Genomic DNA, 24,255 nt, shown 5'->3' with positions numbered 1-24,255 from the left:
TTACAGTGTCAGTGTTATAGGCAAAGCCTGAAGTTAAGCACTTGGCAATCTGCCTGGCTACCATGGACAGAAGACAAGGTCATGTCTTATTTTATCTATCACTGACTTGCGCCTGGACACTTCCAGAAATACCTGATGGCAACAGCTCAATTGATGCCAAAAAATGTTAAACAGCTACTGTCTGAGGTGGGACTGACTGACATTGGTAGAATTTTAAAAATGCTTTCAGTGTTGCATCCCTCTTGTCAACATCTTTATTCACAAAGGTGGGGAAAAGTAACCAGGCACACTAATGCAATACAAAGAACAGTACAGTCTCTAAAAACATTAATGTGACACTGTGAACAACTGTTGTTTTCTTAACTGCTTCTGGCCCAGTGTGAAGGAGTGGTATAGGCAGGACAGTTTCCTTCTAGGACAGTTTCTTTGTGATTGTCACTTTTCTAACTGCCTGGTCAGAAAATGGAAATGATAATTCAGCCTCTGATAGATGAGCAATATTTGCCCTCTTGTGCATTTCTCTATACCATAAGCATAAAATCTCAGTTGATTAGAATATTTAAATTACATGATAAGCAAGTCAATCCTATGGAAATCTTCAGGACCAATAATGAAACATGAGTCATAGGCCCAGGTAGAAATTAGATGGAACTGCATTTAACATTGAACACAGAAGGCACATCTTTTCACAAAGGGTTGTGGGAATACTGAATAAACTCCAAAGCCATTCTGTTGAAGCCAGTATCCTTGTTTCATTCAAGAAATGGCTAGATGAGATTCTTGCATCAATTACCTACTAAAAAAAACTAAAGAGCACGAGGGCCTTGATGACCATGTGACTGTTCTTATGGTCTTCTGAATATGTCTTCAACCTACTTGTTGCATTGGTTTTTAATTGTCCTCTTGAGTCTTTATTGAACACTTCCAAGATTTCAAAGGCATCAATCACATCTCCCAACCTAAAATCATCATTTTACAGAGTAATATTGTAATTTCATGTCTTTATTCCCCTGGAAAAACATAGGAGACATCAATACATTTCATACAACAGGGGCATCAAAAGTGCTTGCGGCTGTGACCTGAAAGGGGTTTGTATAACTTTGTCATTGCCTTTTTGATATTTTATTTGAATGCTGGGAGAATTCTTGCCATCACTCCACTTTCTAACCACGTCATCCAATGCAGGGTCATGGGGGAGCTGGAACCTTTCCCAGCAAGCAGCAACACAAGGCAGTGTACACCCTGGACTGGAGGCCAGTCCACTGTAGATGTGTCTTGTGGGAGGAAATTAGAGCACCCAGAGGTAACCCACGCAAGGAACATACAGCACATATACCTACGTTGTAAGGCAGAAAGGCTAACCACTGCGCCACCATCCCACCTCCTGGGAAGTACAAAATTACAGTATATTTCCCTTTTTTCATGAGTGAAGAGAGCCTGAACACCGACTAAACTCTTTCCACTTACAGTACATGCCTTTCAGGCCAAGATGAATATGAAAGGCCTTCACCCCGTCACAGTTATTAACTTTATTTTAAAAAAAGTGACCTTTTATGTAAAATGTGAGTAAAATGTTTTGCTTTGAAACTTTTAGCTGTGTGGAGCATATACCTGTGGGTGATTTCCGTTTAAATCCCAGTATCCTAGTCAGACAGAGCCAAAGACTACAGGTTATGGTATCTCACTTCATGACAGCTGCTTAATAAGAGCATTGTATTGCCTTATCTCTCGTTAGTTTTTTTTTAATGGCTTTGCAGAGATTCCAGACGACAAGACTTTCCCAGCCATCCTCTGAGAGTGAGGAGTGAGATGGATGAGCAACAGTCACAAGGGCAAACAAAGGCCTTGTTTAGACACCAGATAAGTTGCATGTGACAACTCTAGGAACATCCAACATTCTTGCTTGGAAAAAGCAGAACTGAAATACCCAATAAGTAATTGAAGCGGAAAACAATATCTGAACTGGGAGATTCAGTGCTGAATGCATTAAATAGGTATCCCATATTGCAGGTTTGTAACCTAATTTTAAAGTGATACTGTTTAGTTGGTTCAATTCTTTAAACTTTTTTTTGCTTACTGTATATAAATAATGAAAAAGGATATAAAATTGCATTACATTTTTCTACAAGGCATTAAATGTAGGCATTCAAAAGATTGAATTATAAGGGTAGTGAATTATTGTTGTTGCATAAAGTAAACAATGGGATGAACACCTTATCACACCAGGTTATGTGTAAAAATACCTGTACTGTATGATATCAATGTGAGAGGGATTTTCAAAGAAGGTACATTATAATGTTATATTCCAAAGTCAACAAGTGTAAGTGATTTCTGCCAAAACAAAAAAATACAGTAAATCTTTTTTTTTAAACTGAAGTAATATTAATTGATGATTCAATTGTTCCTACTCCTAAAATTTTGGAGGATAGACATTGTACATTGTTTGCTGCTTGTAAATATGGACAACAGAATCTTAACATGAGTTCATTTGGAGTCTCTGCGTCTGTTATTTGGTCTCTAATTATGTGTTTAGAATCAAGAGCAAAGATCTGCTAAGTTGTTTTAACCGGGGTAATATTTAGATATTCCAAATCCTCAATAGAAAAAAATTCAGATTAGAATAAAGAAATCCTATAATACCTGGCATTTCAATTTCTTGGTAACCCTTTACAGATAAGGATTTGACCATATTCAGTCATCACACCATCTCATAAGTAGGAAACTTACAGTATGACTCATTTTGTTCCTGGAAGTCTTTATACGCACATTTGTGCATGAGTACAATTTGTTAGCAACGTGAAAAATATCACTTTTCTGTGTGTGGCCATGCTAGCTGTGCCACGACTGAGCTACATTATGTGAATAGATAAGGGGGAAGAAATTCGCAGCTGACACCTCATGTCTTTTTTTTGGTTTTCCTTTATCTTTGGAGGAGCAGACGTGAGTTGTAATTTGGAAATGGCAGAACAGCCTAGGAGGAGCTGTCCAGCACAGATGGTGCTGAAAACTACAGTTTATTAGAACATCCGCAGACCCTCCATCCTGGACTCAATTATACTCGAGAATGATTATAAGAATTATTTTACAATGGTAGGCAGTGTGCAGTCCAGGCAAGTAATTTCAAAACACCCCCACACACATGCTCACAAATAAACAATCAAACTAAATATTATGTGAGTTTGTGACCTTCCCATTGTGAGCCTGCTTACAATATGCTCCTTTGCAGGGCAACTCTGTGAACCTATATACTGTACATACATAACTTTATTTACACTACTGTTTCGAGTTAATGCCTGAAGTTCAGTGTGTTCAGGATCGCTAAAGTATACAGCACTTTAATAAACCTCAATATAGCCATTCTAATGGCCTAAAATTGTCTACAAAATAAATGAGGTATACTGTACAGTACTTCCACATTTAAATCCACAGTACATTAACAGTCAGTTCAAAAGACCACCATATTGACCATTACATGGTTTTGCAAGTAGCATGTTACAATGTCTGAGCCACAACTACTATATATCATATTACACAGGATACAATTTCCTTCACCCTATAATCCTTACAGAAGCTTGTGATTTGAACTAGCACTAATTGTTATGCTTTCCTTTCCTGGCAAAACCTGGCTATGCAATGGTGACACCTAGCTGTGGAGCATTCTAATGCAGTAGCTACTTCATGTTACAGTGAGCCAGCTTTTTATATTCAGAGGAATATCTTCACATGACCAAACAAAAGCCCATATACTATACAGTTTCCACCCATTATACAGGGTGACATATGAACAGGGTTCTACATTCATACTCAGGAATTTCCTGTGTCGTGCAAATCAAGTATGCGCATTCTGGAGACATCATGGAAGGTTACATGAAGATGCAATGTCAGCAGGTGAATTAGAGTTGCACGGTAAGGAGTATCTTGGTGCTAGCTGGTGATTGTGTGTGCTGGGGCTAACGCTCATTAATGTCATAGAAAGAAAAAGGTTACTACTGTAATGATGATAAATGACAAAGATAATAATATTATCTGCTACTTCCAATTCAAGGTTATCCTTCAAAAGAGATTCGTGAGTCTCTTAGATGCCATTGCTGAAAGTAGCAAAAAAAGATTAAGTGTCACTTTGCAGCAAATTAAGACACCCAGTACAGCACCATCAGAGCTCATTAATTTTAATGTTTTTGTGAGAAAAAAAACTCTAACACGTTTTATTGTCATTATTCATCAGAATGAATATATTTTAGTAATGCAAAACTATGGTTTTAAGATTTGATCCTTAAGAGATGCAAATTTTAATCCTCTACTTGGATGTTTTGATAAACTGAAACTATTATGTCTTTTTTTATTTTATTGATGTTAAAAACAAAAATGTGTTTAACAGTCTATACCTCCATTCAAAAATAAACAAGCAAATCTGAATAAATCCGTAACACCTCTAGACTTGGAGAAATCTATAAAGGCATGTTTTATGTATAAATAATCTAACAGCACTTATCTTATGATGGAAAACCTCTATATAAAGGTTGGCTTGGTGCTTATTACCTTGTTACGAATAACTAATATAACAAATACATACCCTTAATGTATCAATAATAAGGCATGCATACTGTAAGATACTTGCTAGCAGTCAGCAAGCTTTATTTCAGTAATAAAACTACTATACATTTTAAAGTTTTTTAAAGACAACGTTTCAAAGAAAAATCTAAAACTTAAAGAAGAATTGAGAGTTGAGAGCAAAACACTGATTTCAGTTTCAGCGATTTTATAAATCCTGTACAGTGGTACAATAAGCTCAGGAAAAAAAAACGTTTCTGTTGATTATCTACAGTAGTTTCTAAGACGGTTCCTTGTCTTTTTTCAACACTAAAGAACATCATAGAAAAATCTCAAATTTGAATGAACCACATTTCCTTTCTTGAACAAACTGTATAGCATACTATTCAAAAACTGTTTGGCAGGTACAGTAGCACAGATATTACGAAACACTGTGAAAGGTGTAAATAGGGGTAGAGACATGGGAAACTATAAACGTCTAATTCCAACTGTTTTGTACACAAAGTCCAAGCCAGCAGCCACAGACAACTGACTTTCCCTTCTTAGGGCTCATTAGCATAACATTGCTAAATTTGGGCAGCAAAACTGACAATTGGAATGTATTTATCTGAGCAGGAACTCCTTTCAGGTTTACAGTGTGTGTTAATAAGAACATGGACTGAATATGATTTATGTTAAGTAATGTTAATGGCTTCTTGTGAATATGCCTTAAAGCTTATTGTGCTTTCCAAATGAGAAAATGTCTACCAATAAGAAAGCTCTGAGAACAAACTTTTAAGTAATAATTATGGGATCAAGACCTTGTTAAACAACTGACACGAAGAATGAGGTATTTATCAGTGAAAGAAAGAACTGTTTTGTAGTCTGTCATTGTGTCAATACACTACTAAGAAGACGCATTAAAACGCAGAAGATAAGTAGAGCAGCATAATGTAGTATTAAAATATTGTCATTTCATGAGGCAAACTAATATAAATCATAGCTAAACCTGGATAGAAAAAAACTGCCTTAGCATTAACACTTCGCTCAATTTTGTTTTTAATTAATTCTTGAAGCTTTTTATTGTTTAGAGTTTACTGAAGCTTTTGATTAAGTGTATTCTGCACAGCAGAGGTATTAGTCTGCTTCTGAGATACTACTGCATTTATCATATTTTTATTTTATGATCTCTTACATCCTCTCTGTGTTTACTGTACATGCGGGGTAGACTACAGTATTTAAAGTTCTATCATTTAAAAATGTATTATGAAATACCCCAATGGTGGTACTGTAAAACACTGACAGCTCTATTTCCTGGGAACGTTATTAAAATACTTTTCAATGCTTCACATATATACATTGTTTATGTATCACATGAAAAGTAGTCCATGTACAGTACAGTACAAAGCAATCCCATTTCTGTTTGTTTCCCAAATAAGCATTTAATCCATAATATATTTTTAAAAGTCACATGGGTTAAACTAGATGCTGTATATCATAACGTCCCAAATGTGTAACCTAATGTATATACAGTCTTTGATCTTTATTATCTTAAAACAAAGGACATTATGCAGCCCTATGGGCTAGATGGTGGGCTCATAGCTCCTCAGTGCTGGATTCTAAAAATGTCTCATTGTCTACCAGGTTGATGGCTGCTATCTCAGCAGAAGGCAGAACTGTAATAGTCAATCACCTGCATCGGTATGTGAAAGTTATCATTCGTCACATCTTGGCCTATATTAAAGAAATTACATCACATATAGAGGATATACGGATATTGTAATATCAGAATAAAACATGGCAATTTCTCAAGGGAAATCGCCAATTGTTTACCAAGGAAGCCATTGAGAGCATGGCCCACGTAAAGCGCAGAGAAAGTTGTTCAATAAATAATATTAGAACAGAAGAGGCAGAGGTGTTACCGGTAGTAGATGCACTTGATAAATCTCAAAGGCCTGACCGTCTTTTACTTACTTCACAAGAAATATTATACATAAACTATTAACGAAACTTTTCCAATTACCATTCAAGTCAGCTACACACAGTACTCAATGCCCATTGAGTAGAAAATTGTTAATGCATCGTTCATCAATAAAAAAGGGCAACACTACCAAACCATGTAATTAAAGAACAAGAAGTCTGACTTCTATTACATGTAAAGATATGGAAATGTTAATTAGCACTAAACTAGAGGATCATCTGGAGACAGGATCTTAAGGGGATAGTCAGCATGGATTTTTAAAAGGTTAAACAAGCAATAGCAGAATAGTGGTGCAGAATGATAAGGTACATCCATATTTCAGAAGGCTTATGAATTTCTCCCTCTGTCCTTCCTTTTCCCACATTCACTTTTACTTTCCCCTTGATATACTATATTCTCTAGGGTAAATGCTCTCAACAATGAGAAGCCTAGTCATTTTTGCAGACTCAACCAAAATATTTGGACAGTGGTCTATAAGGTGGAAAGCAAATTCAATAAGCTTAAGACAAGTTCATACAGTTCAAAACTGGGCAAACACATTGCAAATGCTGTTTAATTTAGTGCACCTAAACTATAAATATGAAATGGGAAACACCGAACTTTAAGAACTGTGTGAAAAAGATGAATATTTTTATACTGTCAGTTCATTTGTAATGTAGCACAGCAGTAGAGGAAAACAGTTTTTTTAGTAGAGGAAATATAATTTCAAAGGTGATGTCAATGCAGGGATGTTATGTCACAAATTACAATGTAAAGTAAGATTTCTTTAATAATATTGTATTTATACGAGACATTTTTGCACAGAAGGCTGTGAGAGTCTAAAACAAGCTTCCCAGCCATGTTGTTAAAGTTGATATGTCCTGCTTCTTTTAAACAGTGACTGGATGAGATCGTCAGACAGTTAGCTAATAGCAGCTAAATGAATAGAAGGCTAAATGGCTTTCTCTTGTACATACTTTTCTATGTAGATCAATAAGCATTGCTGGTCAGCTTTAGTCTTGAAAAGCATTTTCATGGATTATGGCAGCCTAAAATCATCATGGAACTGATCACTGTTCTAAAGCACGTATGAACAATGGATATAGTGGCCTGATGCAACTGGAAATTTCTAACCTAAAACAATCTCTTTTTTTTTTTTAATCTGTACTTAACGACTACAATCAAAGTATGAAGTGCTCCATTTTGTTTCCACTTTTGGAAACAGAGAGGACTTTAGTTCCCCCTACTGGATGAAAGTAATATTCCTTCTAGTAATGTTCCTTCTAATCTATATCACTAAATCACCAAAAGCACTCAGCTAACAGGTGTGACAGTAATTTAATATATTCCTGTGACTGATCGTTTGAAAAAAAGATCTGTATGTAATTCGTGTGCTAGGGAGCCAGTGTGGATGAGCTCTGATAGGGTGGAGTAACATAGTAATGTGGGTTGTTATAGGCTTAGGGTTCAGGTTAGGGTTTGAAGTCTATTTGCTGCTTTCCTCCAGCTGGTGTTTGCTGATAAACAGAGGTAGTGGCAATGCGTGACAATAGTCCAGTCAAAAAAAAAGGTCTTGCACTAAATGTCTTTGCACAAAAGAGGCTTCTTCTTCCTGCTCAGAAGAAACCTCATCAGTCACCACATTTCCGACCTGTAATGGATGAGTGGGGGAAACAATTGATATATTTAAATATGTGTTTATTTTGATATTCATTTTTATATTTCAATATGCATTTGCAATTTCTTCCACAGGGGAAGAAGAGAGATATGAGGTGTACAGTACAGTATATAAAAGGAGAGGCTGCCACCCAGTAAAATCTCAGGCTTTCTTTCTGTAGTGAACTGAAGCCTGAAGATGGAATAAGGCTGAGGTTAGGGTTAGGAAACCATCTGCTGGAGGCAGTATATCTGATATTCAGTGGGATATCAAAGGTCCTGAGCAATTATTCCTCCATATCTGGTGAGCCAGGCAGGAGGAGTCCTCAAGGTATTAACCTAGAGTGGGAAAAAGAAACCATTAGCATAAAGACTGCAAAGAAAGAGTCCCAGGAGTATATCCTGAAAGGAAACCACATGTAACAGTTTCCTACCACTGTATTTTCACATTTGTTCAGTCAGAAAAGACACAGCAGGGATTCAAGGAGGTTTCACATTTTATGACCCTGTACCAGACTGTGTTTCCATGTGATTTGAAAAAGGAGTTGATGTTTAAGAGTGAGTTATGGTAGAAGAAGAAAAGGAGTGGCTCCAGCCTAAATAGAAAAAAAAATGAAAACATGAAAAATGGCTTTTTTATTCTGGGCACAGTACAGCAACATTCAGTCAAGAATTTTTTTTTTACTCCTATAGTACTAATTTGCTAGTGTTGCTTTTAATACATCCACTTGACAAGTAAATTATTGCTTTCAACTTACAGCAGTTCAGACAGAAAGAGTTGTATGAATGGTCAATATGGCCCAGAAGATCATCGGCTGCGGTCTCACCGAGATTAAACAGCTCTATGAGGACCGCTGCCGTGGTAGAATTCTGGCCATCACAGAGGACAGTCACCACCCCTGGCATGAGCTCTTCACCCCACTGCCCTCAGGCAAGAGATGTAAGAGCATACGGACACTTACCACCAGATTCTTCAATAGCTTCTATCCACAAGCAGTGAGACTGGCGAACACATTTAGCCATCCCCCTCGGACCACACCTACACCATCACCATCTACCTCTTTATGATTTCTTATCTATTGCACATCTCCAGTCATTGCTTACACGTCTGTATTGTTTACATTCAAACTGTCTACATGTTTACCTGCACATTGTCTACTGTTTGTTTGTATATTGTCTTGATGCACTGTTTGCACTTTGTTTTGTTTTTTACACTTGTTTTACAATCGAGAGACTTTCTGTAAGTGAGAATTCCATTGTACCAGTACCGGTTACATATGGCAATAAAGTTCAAGTTCAAGTTGTAAAGGGGAATGATATATTTTTGCATTATAATAGGTAATAGGTATAAGTTAATTCCACAGCTGAAAAGCAAAAAGAAGAAAAGAAAAAAAAACATTTTCTATGCAAAGTCTTCTTCAAGTGTATAGGGAAAAGATGGAGATAGCAGAAAAATGAGGCAAATTGGTAGGATAAGGGAGTGCAGAGACAGAAAATCCCAGAATGAGTAAGTGGGGTGAAAAAGGGACTGAAGGGATTCAAAACAGGAGTGACAAATTCCAGGGGAGGTGTGAACAGCTCTAAGACAATGCAGAGATTTGAAAGAAATTATGCGGTCATTGAGTGCTAAAGGAACTTTGGGTCTGAGTATAATCCCTAGGGCTGAGTCACCCTGTGCCAAAATTTCATTTCCTTATTTTGTGTTTTGCGGTCCACACATTGCAGAATCATTTAGCTAATAAAGACAACATGACACGTTTCAGTGGCCTCTGTCCCAGACCTCACAGGACTATTTTGCTTCAGGAATATACAGTATGTGCTCTCCAGCATCTTTCCCCTAATGCATGCAGCTGCGACAGTACTGACATCTCTGAACATCCACAATTGATTAAGAGCTACTAGCAATGATTTAGTACCCACTGTAAGCAAATATTAGATCTACCCATCCATCACAGTCTCCATTTACAGTTTGCCCATCCTGTAATAATGGCATCTTTATCTTCGTCAGAGGAGAAAACACCAGCAGTCGCTATACTGTATTTCCTACTTGTCATGGATGAGTGGGAGAAACAATTGATATGTTTAAAATATGTATTTATTTTAAGATTTATTTAAAAAGTATGCATTTGCAATTTTTGTTTCATACCTGTACACCACTCCTCTTCGCCATCTCCCCCATTTGTAGCTCCTGTGCTCCTTGGTTACCTCTACTCGCTGAATGGGGGTTCACACCCCTTGTTCTATGGCCAGAAGGCTACCAGTTGACCAAGCAAGTTAAGCCGAGACTTACTAGATTTTTAAATACTCAATAAAGACTCACAAAGCCTCTACTTCATGGATGATGTTATTCCCAGTGAACTGATATACAGGAAAAAGATGAAAGATTTATAGGGGTCACTGAATTTTAAAAAATTTATGTGGATTATGTTACAGAGGGATTTGAATGCTATTCAAATTTGAATTGATTACATTCAAATTATAATCAACACATAATTAGAGAAGTTGAATCACAAACAATAATTAAAATGAACTATAAATCAATTAATTATAACTGGATCACAGTTTTGAAGAATAAAGATGGCTGTGTTTCTTGCCTTAGTTATGCCTTAACGCATTCAGTCGTGTTGTTCTCATCGAGATTGGTGAGGTCTGTTGTCAAAAACAATAAGCTTCAATTTAAACCTCCCTCTTTCAAACTCCACAAATGTATTTAATTTAGTTACCAAAGAAAGGTGTTTTGACCTTTGAGACTTTGAAAGAACTACATGCTTACATTCTTTGACAACCTTTAAAGGTCATATTAGTAATACCATCCTAAACTACATCAAAAAGGTCAAATTAAGTGCTGTGAAGTCACTGGGAGAGAATGTGAAAGTCTCTGGAGCTAGCAGGGTACTAGCCCCCATGTGGCCTTGCACAATATCACCCAAAATAAACTGTTGCTGAATAGTGATAAAATTGAAGTGGCCAGTCTACCGATAAAAGCCTTTTAAGAGGCCATATGTGCATATCTGGGCAAACATTTCCCATTAATACAAGTTATACACTGACCCAGTGTAAAAATCACAAAATTAAAGTTACAAAAGAAGGTTACATAATAGATAATAGTACAATAGAAATTGAATAAAATAAACTCAGACAAAACTCAATATGAATAGAGCTGCTGTGTGTCCATGGTGTATGCAATATATACAAGTAGTGCAGTATGATGAATACAGTGAAAACTATATGTCCATGTAGCCATTACGGGTGATTTGCTAAAGGAGCTGCAGGTTGGCTGTTTAGCAGTCTTATTGCCTGAAGGTACAGTAGAAGGTGTTCAGTAATCTGCTGGACTTTGACCAAAAGCTTCGGTACTGTTTACCGGATGGTAGGAGGGAAAACTGTTTGTGACTGGGATGACTGGTGTCCTTGAGAATGGACCTGGACTTCAGGAATGCTAAAGCTTATTTGGGGCTAAGAATTTGGTTCACTTTTTTCTGAATGATGCTCTGTGGCGGTCCAAACCCGAGAAACTGAGTCATTTTCATCATAACCACTGATGAAGACAAAAAAGGATTTGCTAAGTTTAAGTTTGTGTGCAAAGCCAATAGGCCTCTGAAGGTGAAATCTTTTGATTATACAGTAAGGTGCAGTACACCACATAAATCATTGAGGTGTGTCCTATTTGAACAGAGTGACTGGAGAAGAATTCACTGAGGAAATCTAGACCCCGTCAGTATTCCTCGGAGAACCTAGAGGTACCGGTGTCTTGTAATTACATGTCCATTTTCATCAGAAAGGAGAGTCTTGAGGCAAAGCTCTCTCGCTGAGGTGCAGCTGGCAGAAAGACACCAGAGCTTGGTATAGACTGATGAGATTCTAGTGCAAAAGGACAGTTTCCTTTCCAAACTGATCTGTTTTACTCTTCTTGACACGGAATACAGGAGAAGAGGAAGCTTTTTCAGAACATCAGAGAAACAAAAGAAGGCTAGTAGAGATAGAGATTTGAGTGTTTTCGTTCAGTAGTAGAAGTCATTGTTTTTTCTCATGGTGGGAATTGCAGTAGGATTGGCTAAGGTTAGGGGTGTCTCGTAGGAATCAGAATAGTTACAGAGCATTGAAAACCTCTGAGAAGAGAGTGATTTCATGGAGAAAACAGAAACCCCTTAAAAAAAAGATTTATTGTACCTTTATAGTAGAAAGTACCCTTTGTAGTTTTCCATTTACAGTAGATACGGAAAGCAGTGTATTGTGAAGGGAGAATTACTACTCTCCATAATTTTTTAATTATAAAAAATATGACTCACCCTTCTTTTTATACTATGCTCTTGGATACCTGCAACAGCCATCCTAGAAACTCTCCTGATTGCACAGGTTTTACACCTGTTTAAACCAGTATTTAGACCAGTGCTAATTTAGAGAGAGCTACAAAGGTGATGGACTGCAGCCCATGTGGAACCCTGCTGTATTAATGTCTATGGAATTTAATTTTAAGAGTTCTTCAAGCCTATAATTCTATCATAATAATTTCACAATAGAGTTTTTCATGGAAAATGGAAATATAGTAAAGTGGAATATTGATTTGTTCTATAAACTAACGATCCTCTGCTTGGAGTTTAACAATTGCAATTCTGCTTGCTATGCATTACTTCATACCAGTAGTTGAAAACATGCTAATTTAACAAGACATTTATACATAATGTAATAAAAGATGAAAGAATAGTCTGAGACATTGATATGAAGCTCACGGCATTGAAGATCTTAAATTATTTAAGAAATATTTGCAGAATTTTTGGAGCACATTTTTCAAGTGTGCATTCAAATGCATGGTAATTTTAAACCTGGATTTCACAGAAGAGATTCAGATGGCCTCATTAAACAAGCCCTGTTTTCAACATAAAAAACTGTCAATATTTAAAAATAACATTTCAATCAAGAAAATCACTGTTCCAATGCATTTAAACAAAACAGTATTTAACAACACAGTGCACAAGGACTGGATGTGTCCAACTGCATCGGCTTACAGTGCGACTAGACTTTGTGTCTTCCTATTGTAAGAATATGGATTTATCAGGTATCTTTAAAAATCTCAGATGCAATATAGTAGGCACCTTTTAAGAAACCATTTAATAGTTCGCGTCCATTTTCATCTATTACTTGTATAACAAGTAATCTCTGCATATTAAAGCTAAGATGTCATTGAACCATTCTCAGAGCAGTACTGGAGAGAGAAAGTTTGTCACATTTATGTAAGAAACCAATGTGTATATTATAGAATAAATGGAGAGGTTAACTTATCTTTTGCGATTGCTTTACCAACTTTTAGTAAAACACGACAATGGCATCTACAATTTAAACAAGGCCCATGCTGTCACAATGTGTTTAGTGTGATTTACAGTTAAGAAAGAACCAAATTCTCCCTCTTCCTCCCTTTATCCCTCTTTTTCTTTTCATTAATGCCCTTTCAGCTCCAGGCAGTCCTGTGTCAAAAGGTATTTCACCCAGATTTGTTTAAGTGGTTCTGACTGCCCGATAAAAAAGATATTCCTTTCATCATTCATCACCATCCTTTTCTACCAACCCCACTGTCTCAAAGCCTCTAAAAGTGAATCCACTGGCCTCACACAAAGTCTAAGAGGCCATACTGTACCTTTACTGAAATCCTTCTATGGTGATTTCCATCTTCTTTTCCCTGTCCTGTCAGCTCACGCTCATATCATTATTGATGCACTCGGTCCACTTAACCTTCAAAGTCATTCTCTGGTATTTGATGTCAAAGGCATTTAGTCTCATTTCGCCTACTTTTGTGAGCTGGTGTGTTCCTACATCATTCATCCACATGGATCTCAGCAGTATCAAGCTTTTTTGACCTGTAGAAAGTCCTTGGATGTTTTTAAAGGACTCCTCTAACTTCTCTGACAAATAATGATCATTAAGAGATTAATCGACACTCACTGATTAGACAGTTCAAAGACAATATAGGCTTCACAAGAACTAACAACGTCCAAGACTTGGAGGACATTGATTGAGTATTTAGGTATAGAAAAATTCAGTTTAGACGGCTTGGCTGAGAACCAGCCCCCAGGTCATAGTACAGTATGAGAAGGCTCAGACCCCATGCAGAGTAAGGAGCTAACCAAGGAGTAGCTGCTAGGTGGAGATGGGGTGAAGGAGGGGTGTTATCAGGCAAAATGTAAAAAGAACAAGGTATATTTTTTGTATATTATATACAGCACAGTATTGAGAAATGACACTGTGAGTGATTAGAATTTAGTGGAGTACTGTATGAGCAAAAGACTTCCCTCCCAAACACTGGTTAAGAACAGTTAAGCAGAGAATGTGTGCATATCTTTTCCACATTTTTAATGACATAAAATGGGTTATTCTTTTTGAGATTATCTCTGTCATAATTATGTACATTTTACACACACTGTATATTGTACAGGATATTCTGTTGAAATCTGCATTTCTTCATTTGTGATCAAATGGCACTGTCTTTAAATCCAGTTAACAGTTCTAAAAGAGTTGGGTTTAAGATGCCTTTGGATTGCCATTTAAGATTATTTTAACTGTATTTCTAAAGTTAGATAATCCTGGGTTGTACACCCTGTAGCTACTGCCAATGTATCTGAAGTGATCTGTTACATTCTTTTGCCATATTAAAATGCTTTAATTACTCTAGATGTGCAGCGTTATTTATAGCTGATATCATAGGAACAGGTGTTATTGCAGTGATGTTTCTTCTTATAACATTGGGATTAACGTTTGAGATCAAGAGCAAGATCCTGGCTATCCAAGCACCTTCTCCATGGTAGCATTTCCCTGGGCAGCATTCCTGAAATCCATGGAAAGTTATGGATCCTCTAAAAACCCCTTGGCTACACACGGCCTGCTGCAATCATTAATGCTCATAGTATTATATGCACTGTAGGAGATACAGTAATCATATTAATTGCTTACACTTATAAAGCGCTTTTCTGGACACTCCTCTCAAAGCGCTTTACAGGTAATGGGGACTCCCCTACACCACCACCACTGTGCAGCCCCACCTGGATGATGCGAGGAGGCCATGATTGGTAATGGAAAGGTTGGCCTGGATGCCGGGGTTACACCCCTACTTTTTTCCGAGAACATCCTGGAATTTTTAATGACCACAGAGAGTCAGGAGCTCAGTTTTTGAAACAAAGCATAAAAATATAAAACCCCAAAGAACATACTGTATACGTAATGAAATGGAAAACTGATGATAACAATGACGGCCATTCTACATCACTCCGTCACCGACATTATTTGTGTTTTGCTGCCACCTTGTGGCTGAAAATAATAATAAACTTTCTCCTAAAACCAGTGGCTGGTTACAATACAAAAAATATTCTTAAACAAAGGCAAGAGCTAATGATGTATAGTTGTGTACTCATGTTAAGTAAGAGAACTCTGACACAGGTTTGTACAAGGTTTAAGTTTATTTGAAAAAAAAGTCATTTAAAACATAATCATTTTACTATATTCATTTGGCATAACATCAACAGAAAATGAATGCGTGCTCACCGCTTCTCTGCCTATTATAAACAAGCAGTGTTTTTCCTGTTATTTGTCTTGTGAATTAAATATAATATTATTTGTGTTTTCTGTGGTTCTGTTATTTCAGCTTATACAGTAATATTATTTTGACAAGACTGGAAAGAGTGAGTTTGCAGGTTTTTCAGGTCTCTTTAAATGCTAACCTGTTTAAGACCTGTGCAGAAGGGTTACAGAAAATCAGTGTTGTGCTTAAAGTTTAGCTGGACCAGGTACTACAGTACATGGAAAACTGAGGTGGTTTAAGATTTAAAGAGACAAGGAAAACATGAAAAACCCCAAGGACCAGGACTAGGAAGCCAGTATAGTAAGGATACAAAGGAACAAGTAATAGGTTTATTCCATGCTGAAAAAAAGAAGAAAGAATACACAACATTAAAGCAGTGGAGCCTTCTTCAAATGTGACACCTGAAGAAGACTCCACGGCCGAAACGTTGTGTTTTCTTTTTTTCACCATGGAATAAACCCATTACTTGTTCCTTTGCAGCCTACGCATGCTGACGCAGCTACCCACCTGAACTAGTAAGTATACATTTTGATTCAAAACATACAATGTTCCTTCTGCAATATACTTCTAAAATACTACTTCTCAAACAGATAGGAATCAAACACTGAAGAAATCAATTTCAGTATTAAACATGTGGTGCTCATCTGTTATCCACTGTCTGCAGATGAGTGACCAATACTGTGATTCTGGGCAGTGTGGTGTGGAGTTAGTGGAATAGTGCCTCTCCTGTACAGCATGTTCACAGCCTTCCACAGTCAAGAGGTCAACTTTGCACTTTTTGAGTCACTGCTTTTGAGTCAAACACACTGGTAAGGTTTGTAAATAGGCAGGAATGCTTAATATTATTTCACAATATATAATATATCTTTCAAAATAAATAATATAGAAGATTATCCCTATTTGATAAAGTACACTGCTATTACGTTTTGCAAAACCTTTTGTGTACACAATGGATTCTTTATGTTTTTTGTCTTTTCTTTTTCCTTTTCATCTCTTTACCATAACAACAGTGTTATGTTGTTATGATGCGAGGAGGCCATGATTGTTAATATGTTATATTGTTAAATATAATATTGTTAAAATCCTAGTCAAGCAATATATTAGTCTTACTATGTTAGACTAATATATTGCTTGACTAGGATTTTTATTTCTTTCGTCCCAGAGTAGCAAAGGGACACATTTTCCATCTATAGAAGTGAGGTACCTTTTATATACCAGAGTAGCAAAGGGACACATTTTCCATCTATAGAAGTGAGGTACCTTTATTTTTTCACTATTTCAATTATGTAAAATTAATGTTTTAGATAAGGCTGATTTTCCCGTATGCGTATCCTTCTTCTAATAATAAAGCATTGTGTCCAGTTTGATGTCGGTCGGATTTAGGTGCTCAGGTACATCTGCAAGGCAGGTGTGAAAATTAAGATGGTGCCCAGCACAGACACGGTGAGAAACACCCAGAGGAAGATACGATCCAACACCTGAGCCACAAATTTCCAGTCTTGAACAACCTGAAAAAACAGGGGAGGGGGAGTTATTTTAAGTGAAAACTGTTAATTGACGTTACAGTTTTCTAGCTGTGATACTAAGGAATACATTGTATAAAATGTTCTTAATGAAACAAAGCAGATTGTATTGCATCACAAGTATCTAAAATTAAGCGAAAAACAAATATTTGCATAACTGATTTTTATTATTAGGAAATCAGCCATGTACTATATTCAGAAAATAATCATACAGCCTTTACCTGTAATACTAAAAGCAGAGCTGACGCATTCCTACCTCTCTGATGAAGTGCTCCTTCTTAATATGACTTGAAATATATCGCACCGAGTTAGTAGCTTTTTCCAAGAGAGTTAGCCATGCTTTATTTTCGTCTTCTTTCTCCGACAACAGTCTTTTTTTCCCTGTCGTCGTGGGCTTGACGTCAGGGCTGTTGAGGTCGATTTCGGGGTAGTGGTAGCGGTCGGTGTGACCCCTCATGCACAAGAGCTTGGGAAGCCTCTGGAGGAAGAGGTTTTTCACCCAGGGGGACATGGGGTGGTACGTGGCCGAGGAGCGGTGGTGCACGTTGATCACGAACACGGTGACGATGATCGAGAGGGTCACGAAGATCATGATGAAGAGCAGGTACTCCCCGATGAGGGGGATGACCTTGGAGGACGAGGGGATGATCTCCTCGATCACTAAGAGGAACACGGTGAGGGACACCAGGACGGAGGTGGACAGGGAAAGCTTCTCGCCTTCATCCGAGGGCAGGTAGAAGACGAGCACGGTGAGGAAGGACAAGCCCAGGCACGGAATGATCAAGAACAGCGTGTAGAACAGGGGCAAGCGCTTGAGGATGAAGGAGTACGTCACGAAGGGGTAGGCGTACATGCCGTCCTTCCTGTTGCCCTTCATCCCCGTGGCGTTCAGGATCTCCCACTCCCCGTTGTCGAAGAAGTCTTTGCGGTCCACGTGGTCGTCCACGAGGACGAGGTCGACCATGTTGCCGTCGTACGTCCAGGAGCCGAACTTCATGGAGCAGTTCTGCCTGTCGAAGGGGAAGAAAGTGACGTCCATCGTGCAAGAGCTCTTGTAGCTCGCCGGCGGAGTCCACAGGATGGTGCCGTTGGACCTTACTATCACCTTGGTCATCAAGGAGCCTTCGAAACGCCCATCGGCACTGAAGGAATAAGAGGAGAAACTCGGCATAAAAGGAAAAGCAAGTAGCCTGGCATACTGTATGCAATGCAGTGGTCCCTGTTATAAGTTACTATCTTACAGTATATATTTTCCCTGCACTTACATAGTTGATGCTGTGTGAGGGGAAAATATGAAAAAGTTTCCTACACTTAAGTTGTTTACATAAAATTCCCAACTCTTGTGCCTTTTATAAGTAGAATGTTTTTGTTCCCAGAAGGATAGGAATCTTCTAAGTCCTTTTCTTTATAGTAATCTATTGGTACCAATGGGAGGGGTTTCCATGCAATAAGTTACATTCTGTAGATTTTATTTTACTTTAATTTACAGAGAAGGATTGCCTTTTATACTGTAAGTGGTTTTGCTGTTGCACTTCTGTGTTCCATAACCTCAACATACTGTGTAACTGAATCCCCCCATAAACAAGGCAATATTGAGAGTGTAAATGACTGATTCACAGCAAAAAGAAACTATTGTACGTCTAGGTTTTACATTAGTAGCTTAAGAGGTTTGTCGATTACTTAAGTAGTACAGTATGTCTCCTCAGTATAAAATAAAACCAATAATGTCATCGTGATTTAATAATGATGTTAGGTGTGGTGTTCAGTATTTGATATTTGGGTTAAAGTTGCCATAAGCAGTTGATTAAGAAAATGTTTAAAGAACTTTTCAGAAAATATATTGCCTTGTTGGTATCAGTGACTGTAGGTGGTACTGTATGTCTATGACAGAAGTTGCCCAGAGAATGAAATACTCTGCTTCAACAAACAGCAGACTAGGCCAGGTAGCCGACAAATAGACCATGAAGAATACCATGGAATTAAGAGAGTTACTGCACCACACTGGATCAAAACTGTCAAGATACATCTGCATTATCAATATCAGACTACTGTGGCAATATTAGAACTTGTAGGAATAAACTCCCACCACGATTCTCACAAGGACTTGCGTCCTTGAGCCAACAGCTCCTGCAGTCAATCCTACAGTCTTAGGGTTGAAATGGCAATGACTTCCATAAAACCTGTCACACCACTGTCAGTCTGTTTCCCTAATCTCCAACCAAACACCTGTGGGATCAACTTGACTACTGCATGTCATCAAAATGAGATAACCAAGAACATACAGTACCACAGCAGTCTGTTCATTAGGACTACTGTACAGTATGTGTCAGTGCTGCTTTCAGAGGCAGTGATCCTTTCCTCTGCTTTTTGTACATGTCCTGTGATTTTGTGTGTGAATTTTGTTGCGTTACTGTCTATTTGAAATCTATTTAACCTTACCTAATACTGTTTTTCTTTTGTTCCTCACTCTATTTATATAGGGGCTCAATAATAATCAATACAATAAGCAGTGATATATGAAAAATAGGTTGGGGAAACGCATGCTGTAGATAATTTCCATTTTTAAATGGGGACACCTGTATTTCCAAAAAATAGTTATATAATACAGTGCAATAAGTCAGCTTTTTCAGTTCCTTAAATAACAAGAAATATATCACTTGTAGTCCATTAATTCTTAGGAGGAAGAATAGCAGCAAGAGAAGGGATCTAACTGCCAGGTTATATACTGTAGATGCCTCATGATGACAACATTGCTAGAATGTGGGATTTTTTGATGGGGAATCTCACAGTTAATTTGTAATTGTGATATGTGTTAATGGCATTTTCTCTCAAATTCAATCAAACTCACTTCTCGTATAAAACAATATCAGGCAGCCAAATATTTTCAGAAGGAACTCTGATGGAAGTTATTCCTCCATAGTCCTCTGGGTTCCAGCGCAGTTTGTAGTCAACCCACTCCTACAGTATGTGGACAAAAACACGCTTTCTGCATTAAGACACATACAGGACCTGCATTTGCAGTTGCATAAGACATTTCAGTAATCTAATCAACCGTATAGCCTGAGTTCATTCCACTCACCATGAATCAGATAATATGAAACCAAAAAAGAAAACAGCTTTCACATTTACAGTCAGCTTTCAGTGTTCAACACCATCACACAGTATATTGCCATTGACAAGTCTGGCACAGTGAGTTGCAGATTATTCAGAAACCTAATTGTACTGCATCATTTTTTTTTAAACTTTGACAGCATCATTGCTCCTTTTGTCTGACTCTTTGATAGTCAGAGCTACAGCAACATACAGTACAAACAGCAATTGGGTCTTTCAATCCCTTTAATATCCACCGGTTTAGGAGAATAATTATTGAATATACAGTGATACCTCTGTACTCTCTTTTCTTGCACTAATTACAGTATATTAAATATTAATTTATGGAATTACATGAATTATTTATAATTATACAGTATCTATTAATATATAGACATTAGTTTGGAATGACCAACTTACATTGACATCAGCTTTGGGAAATTATATAAAATATTTTTTTCTGAATATTTTTGGTATATTATCTTATTTTCTCTGGGAATATGCCTTTTTCTTGTTCCTTCTAAATCAAAGATGTGTACAACGTTCTGCATATTTGAAAACATGATTTCCTTACCTGCAACAGCCAAACATTTGTGGTCATAAGCTGATTTTTTTCATCCTGCAAAAAATACAATATAACCTCTTTAACAAATTAATGGTCTAGGTGATACTTCAATAAAAAACGTTTTCTTTTCCGTTTTCCAGTTTCACTAATGTAGATGGGAGAGTACTGAAGATTATAGATCTCTCCATGCCTCCATACAGTAATCTCCCTTTTTACCTCTTCTGCCCATGACTGAACCAACCTTTTTTTTTCCTTTTTGCCTCCAGAGCTTTTCACCTCTCTCCCAGATTTACTTTCACCTATACATTCTTTCTCCTCTGCTCTATCCTCCATTCTCCTGTGTTTTATACTCCTGATAACCTACTGTGTTATTATCACATCTGAAGAAGGCTCAACAGCCAAAATATGGTATTTCTTATTTCTTTGTGCTCTTCAACATGGAGGAGAAATATGTTGCTTGTTCAACATGGAGCTCTTCAACATGGAGCAGAAAAATGTTGCTTGTTCCTTTACAGAAATCTAGCTTGTCGATGGTGTGTCTGCAACCCACTTATTGATAGACTAAGGAAACCAGGCACAAGGATTTTTTCTCCTCTAAATATTACGTACAGTAAGAGTTGAGACTTCTCTTGGTAGTCATTTTTTTTTGTTTTAGAATATGCTCCACAATAAAACCAAATGGAGCACTAAAAGCATCAGAATCAATAAAACTCAGAAAGAACAAATGAAGACATCTTGCTTGCTCAACTAAAGAGAAAACAGGGGGCCAGAAAAAAAATATCTGTTGAGATATTTTCCTTGTGAAGACTACTGTACAGAAGTGAACAGGAAAAGCTGGCACCTGCAAGCAAAAAAACAGAGTATACGGTCATGCTGGCAAAACTTTCATATTTGCAGGTCAATTTGAATGGAATATGAGCTGAGCAGCAATATAACTAAGGTGCTTTTGTGGAGAGCTGCCAAACGACATTATAAAAGAGGGTTATCTTTAGGTAACGAAGCCTAGAGAAGTGTTTCTGAGAAGTCTTCTATTTCAGCCATGTCAGCTTCACCCTGATCATTAATTCATTAAAGAGACCTCTAGTAACACTGAATTGATAAGACGTCTGCAATATAGAGATTTCCTACTCTCTGTTACCATAGCTAAGACACTCAAGAAATTTCAGTCCAGGTTCCACATCAAGTGTTACTGTTTTTATGACTGTTCTGTTCACAACTCTGATTTGCTTTACTGCGTATCTGTGATGACTTTAATTTAGCCACAGACTCTGGTATTTCATCCATTCTTATTATGCTACAGTATGTCTCTATACTGTATCTGTTTACTGTATTTAATATCATATTTTATTACATAAATAAAATGACATTTCTCATATGTTGGCTTCTCTAGGAAGACTTTAGATTGTTTGGCCTCCTGTCTTTCAAAATAAGTTTATTATGTTTCTCTATATAGAATTAATTTGCTCATTATAAACTGTATGTTTTTAGTGGGTACCACCCCACTAACTGACACTGCTTAAAACTCTAACAGAGAATCACATTTATGTAAGCATTATTCTCAGTTACGAGTGTAAAATGCACTATGAATACTTGCTGAAGCATGATCAGAATTTCAGAGATTTTAATCCGATTTGAGAAATAGTTCTCATTTTTGGCTTTTTTGGTTCCATGCAAGAAGTGAAAGAATGGTCACATCTCTAATAAAAACACTGGCTTTTCCTGAAAATAACTGAGGTTTCAAGCAGAATCAATTTGTCAAATGTCCAACCCTAACAAGAAAGTCTTCTTTTTAATTTTTATTAATTTTTTACAGGGAGCTTTAACAAAAACTATAACTATCTATAAATCTAAATGTACCATAAAGTATGCTATGTTTGTACCTGATGCTGCTTGTTGAAAAAAAAGTGTTACTTAAGCAAGACGTACTTTTCTAAATTTAAGTTGACTATCCCTTAAAATAGCTCCCCCTTCATAAAGAAGCCCCTCTAGTCTATTTTTAATTATTATTAATTCAATACCATTCCATGCACTAAAAGTCAACTGTAAAAGTCAACCAAAAAAAGACTTTTTTGGTCTTTAAACACTGGGTTCTGTTTTATCACCCTTTTTATTTGTTCAAAATAATCAAATAAATTAGCTATTGCTTATCTTTATAAGCATTTTTCCAAATGGTGTATATTTCTCATGTTTTGAGCAGCTGTTGGAGTAAATAACATACAGTAAATAACATTTCTTAAGTACATCCAGTCCAAGGAGATTTGTTTATTCTTTGTGCTTCAACTACCCATAAAAAATCTACCACATCTATGATAGCATTATTTAATCCTCAGACATGTTTATTGTTCCTTCCTTGGTAAACATCTGAGTGAAATATTAATTTCATAAATCAGATGGCTGAAATAGTGTTGCATATCTGGAATATCTTTAATTACTTTGTAAGAGATTGCCACATTACAGTATGTAAACTGAAATATAAAAAGCACAGTTAAAAATATATATAATTGATAAATTTAGGTTATAAACCTTCTTATTTTATTCCAAACCATTTGCTTAGCATCAATATTCCTAACAATACAGGTTGTGTTATTTGTAAGCTAAAAGATATCCCTATTTTACATTCTGAGAATATATGATATTATATGGATAGAAGTCTAAAGTGTTGCCTGTTTTGCAGTTTTTGCAAACTGACATTCATGATACAAAGGAATGGTCACAAAGATGGAAAGATGTCCTGATTGATTAGGTCATGATTGGTCATGTGAAGACCTAGTCAGGCCTCCAATATACAGTACAGTACTGTACTTATAGGACAAAGGCATTATTCTCTTGATAAGGGAAGCATATCGGTTCTTTTTGTGTTTTTCTTTCTTGATTTTTGGCAGGCCTGACATTTGCCAGGTTTAATCACCTCATTACCTTGCCCCAGTCACATAGTTTACTATTACGTTATTAGAGATATCAATAAAACCCAAAGAAGCCTCCACAGCCAAAACGTTGTGTTTCTTTTCTTCTCTTTTTGGCATGGAATAAACCTTTACTTGTTCCCTGACATCAATAAAAGTCACTTTAGTCCATCAGGGTCATTCATTAAATGATCAATTAATCAAACTGATATGTTTTCAAATTTGTGTCACAACCAATTGATCAGTATTGAAAATCTATATACTGTATTTTTCACACAAAAACTACATTCACAAACAGAATAACCTGTTTCTTTTGAGGCACAGAATATGATGGTCGCATTATGACTTTATTACTTTATTGTTATTAATAAAATAATAAGTAATAGGTTTATTCCATGCTGAAAAAAGACGAAAGAAAACACAATGTTTCAACACCAGTTGACACCTAAAGAAGGCTCCAT

The 24,255-nt window shown here is 36.9% G+C and overlaps 1 protein-coding gene across 1 annotated transcript in view; it reads right to left on the bottom strand.

Annotated features, from left to right (window-relative positions):
* Positions 1-15,572: 15,572 nt before the first annotated feature.
* Positions 15,573-24,255, bottom strand: part of chrnb3a (cholinergic receptor nicotinic beta 3 subunit a) — a 32,793-nt gene continuing 24,110 nt past the window's right edge. The window contains exons 3-6 of the mRNA XM_088624564.1: positions 20,901-20,945; positions 20,085-20,194; positions 17,493-18,378; positions 15,573-17,221 (exon numbers count right to left, since the gene is read on the bottom strand). Of these exons, the coding sequence (XP_088480690.1) occupies positions 17,093-17,221; positions 17,493-18,378; positions 20,085-20,194; positions 20,901-20,945 (1,170 nt within the window). The 3' untranslated portion in view covers positions 15,573-17,092. The remainder of the gene's footprint in view (positions 17,222-17,492; positions 18,379-20,084; positions 20,195-20,900; positions 20,946-24,255) is intronic.

The sequence above is a fragment of the Lepisosteus platostomus genome, chromosome 1, assembly GCF_059453375.1.
Source record: "Lepisosteus platostomus isolate fLepPlt1 chromosome 1, fLepPlt1.hap1, whole genome shotgun sequence".
Classification (NCBI taxonomy): domain Eukaryota; kingdom Metazoa; phylum Chordata; class Actinopteri; order Semionotiformes; family Lepisosteidae; genus Lepisosteus; species Lepisosteus platostomus.
The sequence above is the reverse complement of the archived record's forward strand: the minus strand, read 5'-3'. Positions and strand labels throughout refer to the sequence as shown.